Source organism: Temnothorax americanus, unplaced genomic scaffold, assembly GCF_048541705.1.
Source record: "Temnothorax americanus isolate GAGA-0224 unplaced genomic scaffold, ASM4854170v1 Scaffold239, whole genome shotgun sequence".
NCBI classification, from domain to species: Eukaryota; Metazoa; Arthropoda; class Insecta; order Hymenoptera; family Formicidae; genus Temnothorax; species Temnothorax americanus.
The window spans coordinates 64,667-69,688 of NW_027509380.1; the positions used below are offsets into that span (position 1 = coordinate 64,667).

The 5,022-nt window shown below is 36.8% G+C and overlaps 1 protein-coding gene across 1 annotated transcript; it reads right to left on the reverse strand.

Annotated features, from left to right (window-relative positions):
- Positions 1 to 461: 461 nt before the first annotated feature.
- Positions 462 to 1,851, reverse strand: LOC143898573 (52 kDa repressor of the inhibitor of the protein kinase-like). The gene is made up of 4 exons (XM_077408140.1): positions 1,568 to 1,851; positions 1,303 to 1,488; positions 1,123 to 1,189; positions 462 to 778 (listed from the first exon to the last, which is right to left on the reverse strand). The coding sequence occupies exons 1-3, from the start codon at positions 1,627 to 1,629 to the stop codon at positions 1,135 to 1,137; spliced, it is 303 nt and encodes a 100-aa protein (XP_077264266.1). The 5' UTR covers positions 1,630 to 1,851; the 3' UTR covers positions 462 to 778; positions 1,123 to 1,134.
- Positions 1,852 to 5,022: the final 3,171 nt, after the last annotated feature.

Below are 5,022 nucleotides of genomic sequence, written 5' to 3' on the forward strand. Positions count from 1 at the left end.
GCAGAATTATTGTTAACAATGTACAATGTCATGCAATGCGCGCGTAAAAAAATGAAAGAAATTAAAAAATATTAAAAAATATTACATATATAATAGATAAATCTGTTAATGATGCAAAATAATGATATATAAAATACTAATATATGAAATATTATACTAATAATATAACAGTATGTTATATAAATAAATAAATAAATAAATATATATATATATATATATATATATATATATATATATATTATATGATAAATCAGGAATAAATGTAAAAAAAATAAGTATATAACATATAATATATAGAATAATTTTCTCGCATAAAAGTGTATACACACAAAGAAAAATTAAGTAAACATTTTAAATTAATATAACACTTTTTAGATTAAATGTATACATTTATATATTTTTATAAAATATGTCACATTTTACAATATAATATTTATTAAATATATTATACATTTTTTTTGTGTGTGTGTGTGTGTGTGTGTGTGTGTGTAGTAATAAACTCAATTTTTTAATGATACAATAGTATGTGGTCAATATATATTGATAAAATTTTAAATTTTATTTTATAACATATATGTAGATAAATTTTTACAAATAATGAATATATATTGTTGCGCCCGTGCCGAGACGCCCGGTAGAAGCCCGAAAAGCAGTCGCGAAGCGCTGCGTGACGTCGAGCCTTGACGACCAGCTGTTGCGTTTGTTTGTTTACTTCTGCCGTCTGTCAGATTCTCCGCCGGGCCTTCGAACCGTTCAGACGTGTTCATGAGCCATTGTTCTATTACATTACTGCATTAAACGAGTTCTTTTCTATTTGTGAGTGTTTATTCCCGGTAACGAGATTGCGCGCCGCGTTCGCGAGTGAGTGCGTGTAAGTGTGTGCTGCAAACGCGCGGTCGAGCGCAACAATATTATTGAAAACTTTACTGATAATGCTAAGCTATTGCGCAAAAAATTGCATTAATAATATTAAAAACTTATTAATATTAAAAACTAAATATATGTATAATTCGCGCATTGTAATACTAATAAAATACATAAACTTCTTCAGCTTTTTGAGTTATGTGTTAATTTAAATTTAATTTTTCTAATATTTTTATAATAAATGCAAAAATAGCTTACATATTATTGTTTTTATTTTCCATTGATACTACATCTGTTGATACCGTAGAAGCTGTAGTACACTGCTCTAAAATAATATATTTTTAATTATTTTATATTACTATCAAAAATATTTTTAAGTATCAAAACTAGATTTTTCCAAATAAAGAGTAATTAAAACTAATATAAATGAAAACTTACTTATTATTGGTAAACTCTAAACATCTTGTTGGTACAGCATCTGGATGAAGGCGAGCTCGACTTTTGACGATTTTATACTGATTTTCTTCAAAATGTACATGGCACAATCGACAATTGCGGTGAGCATACTCGGGGCCTTTTGGTATTAAATCCAATCTTTTGCATGCTTGAACCCATGCCAACCACCTGTGTATGTCAGAATAATTAATTAAACTACGCAAATAATGAAATAATGATGTAAACAATTATTAAAATAGTATTGTACCTATCATGTTCTTTTGGAAAAAGGAAGAAGTGTCGTTTTCCACATTTATGGTGCTCATACATCCTGTCACTGCACACCAATGACTTTCTTTTTTAACGCCTTTAATAGTTTTTCCATTTTCTAATTCCTTCTCGTAGCAAAAAATCTGAAACAAAGCTAAGATCAAAGTGCTTTCAAAGAAAAAAAAATTTGTATAAAATTTATACAGGTTAACTTTCCTTTCTATACTTCCAATACACAAATCACTTCACAATCACTTCACAAATCTCTTCACAATCACACACTTTACAATCATACAATTTACACAATTTTTTTCCGACTTTTATCAAGTCACTTTATAGCTGTCTATAGCACTTTAACGCCTTAGGCATTTAAATGTGCCTCTAAATCCGTTAGAAAAAGAAAGACAGTAAGAAGAAAAGAGACAGAAATAGTGCTTTTTTCGCGCATGCGCAATCCGTTTTGGCCAACACGAAATCAGAGGAGTTGCGCCACTGTATATATTGTGCCTACTACATCAATGGATTCTGCACACAAAATGCTGAAACGTTTGCCATGCGGCAAGAAGAGAACGCAGTATAGCCAATCAACGCGCACGCGCGTGTGTGGCTTTTTAACCTAAATTCTTTTGTACGTCGCGGCAACGTATAAAAGACGTAACTTATTTTTTGCGAGCACGCGCGAGCGTGGCTTTTTAACCTAAATTCTTTTGTACGTCGCGGCAACGTGTAAAAGACGTAACTTATTCTTTTTGCGACTTTGTGACCAATATAGCACGTTTCTTTTACGTCTAGTGCCGGCAGAGCTTATGACAATACAGAGAAAAATGTAAAAAAAAAAACTATTAAAACAAGTAGAAACTTGCACATTGTTTCCTCATAGTTTTTTAGTGTGCAAGTAGGAACTTGCACATTGCTTCCTCATAGTTTTCAAATGTCCAAGTAGGAACTTGTACATTGCTTCCTCAAAACTTATATTAATCTGATTTGCCTCAATCAACCCTAAGTTATTTGATGGATAGCCGATCCTTAAAACCGATTCTCAAAAAATTTAAATTCGACGTTTTCGAACATAGGCAACACATTGGCATCGAAAACTCAAAAAACAATTTTTACTTCGGTTTTTTCTACTCCTATTTCATATATAATTCTTTTAAATTCTCAATAAGAATTATTCGCCAGTGATGAAATAATAATTCGGTATAGTTAAACGGCCTGACTGGCAAGTTTTATTAAGTATATCACAACGACGTTTCGACCACTAATTTGGGTCCTTTTCAAGTTATTTTAACAATGCTGGAATGCGAGAATGAAAGAATATATAAGAAATTTAAAAATAAAAATTAAACAAAATTACGCGTTGAACGGATTTACGATAATATCGGTAAATAGGGACTTACATGGATCATTGTGCGTCAATTATATAAAATTCGTGGCGGGTCGGAAAAATACGACGGTCTCATGTGAAGGCCGAAAAAACTAATGATACATTATCGCAAAATACAGTAAACATAGAAGGAGAACTTAAAGTGATACATTAACGCAAAATGCAGTAAACATAGAAGGAGAACTTAAAGTGAAGAAATTATTCGATCATAGACCAATGGTAGGTTTTCAGTGTCTTTCTGTGAGTTGATTGCCCCTTTATGTTTTTTAATAAATAGCATTTCAGAAATTTCACGTTTTTTTAAATTTTGTTCTTTGTGTAAGATTGTAACATCCTGCCATTTGAAATTATCGTCGCAATCTGTTCTATGCTTACTGACGACCGAATGTTGGTTGGGGGTTTTTTGATGTTTGCGCGATGCTCTTTTATACGCGTTTCTAAATGTCGCTTCGTTTGTCCGATATAGCATGCATTGCAATCAGAACAGTCGAGTTTATAAACGACATCGGTGCATCTCTTGATCTCCAATTTATCCTTTCCTTTCCTGATTAGTGTATCCATTTTTTTAGGGACCGTATACAAGGTGTTCAAACCGTAATTTTTGAACGTACGGCGTAATCCCTCACTAAAAGTTTTTACGTAGGGGATGGGAACATAATTTTTCAGATCAAGAGTAAATGCACTGTCCTCGTTGTTAGCGCTATCCTCATTATTCGATCAGTAGGTAAGGTAGGCCGGTTACACTCCTGGGATCTGAGGGGGGTGAGGGGCGGGGGGAACCGCGGGCGGAGGGACCGCGGGGGAGGGGGGAACTGCGTGTTTCGGCGCCGCGGGGGAGGGGGAGGGGGGACCCGCATGTTTCGGCGTCGCGGGGAAGGGGGAGGGGGGAACCGCGTTTTTCAAGCGTCGCGGGGGAGGGGAAGGGGGAACCGCGTTTTCGCCGCGCCATGTTTTCCGGCGCCGCGGGGCGACCGCGTTTCCGCCGCGCCGCGGGGCGAGGGGGGATCCGCGTTTTTGCCGCGCCGCGGAGCGTTCGCGTTTTCGGGCGCCGCGGGGCGAGGGGACCCGCGTTCGCGTTTCGCCGCGCCGCGGAGTCCGCGTGACGTCACACGGCACGCTCGCGTTATCTCCCCCTCGAAGATGTTTCTTTCCCGTCCCCCCATTCGTCTTCTCGTTCGCGCGGTGTTCCCCCCCCGTTTGCGCGAGTCTTCTCGTTCGCGCGGTCTCTTTCCCTCGCGCGTTCTCGCTCGCGATCGCGTATCTTTTCTTTGCCAACGATATTTAATCGTTCAGATCTTCGCAATATTTAATTTTTAATATTACATTTAAGTAAACGATAAACGAAGACAGCTTTATGACAGGAAATGGGATGAATGGTAAATGAAAAGGAAAAACTTTTTAACCATTTTATATACATTTATTTGTCATGTAGCGCATTATACACAATAGTATCTAAAGCGTAGGCCAACAGTTCGCAATCAATAATCGAATTTTCATCATAAATTTTATGCAAGATTGTAACTGCGTTACATTTATCGGTGATACAATTTTGACGTAAAGTTGTTACAAACTGTTTGAATTTTTCACTTACGCCGTGAACATTTTGACATAGTTGAAAATACACGTTCTCGACGCAATGTTCTAGTTCGAACAGAAAGAGTACTGTTGACGGTTTCATGTACAAGCTGGTGCCGCATGACGTCAATTTTACAATATCTGCGTCACGTATTTTAACAAGCTCCAGATCGCGAAACGTTAGCGATGATGGTGCCGATGACTGCACGAGTCGCTGTATATCTGCATGTTTTTCGATGAATGTCACCCACGTTGCATGTGGCAGAATTATCCGATTGCCTCGGTTATCGCCAATAAGTATATCCACAGAGGACATAGGTCCCGCGTTGATTCCAACATCCAAAAATTTATACGCTGTTGATGTCAAGGCAAATCTTCTTCCCAAAATACGTGCCCTCCCAGTATTTTTCTTCGCCAAAGATATTTTAACGTTCAGTCTTCGCAAATTTAATTTTAAAATAATTTAAGTAAAAAAAAAACGAAGACAGCTTTTT

What these genes read in the sequence shown, in the direction of transcription:
- LOC143898573 (XM_077408140.1), bottom strand. Translation starts at nt 1,629, where the DNA reads ATGTATGAGCACCATAAATGTGGAAAACGACACTTCTTCCTTTTTCCA. An exon ending in TTTCCAAAAGAACATGATAG is followed by an intron (nt 1,489 to 1,567) that starts GTACAATACTAT and finishes TGACATACACAG; the next exon opens with GTGGTTGGCATGGGTTCAAG. An exon ending in TTAGAGTTTACCAATAATAA is followed by an intron (nt 1,190 to 1,302) that starts GTAAGTTTTCAT and finishes ATATTATTTTAG; the next exon opens with AGCAGTGTACTACAGCTTCT.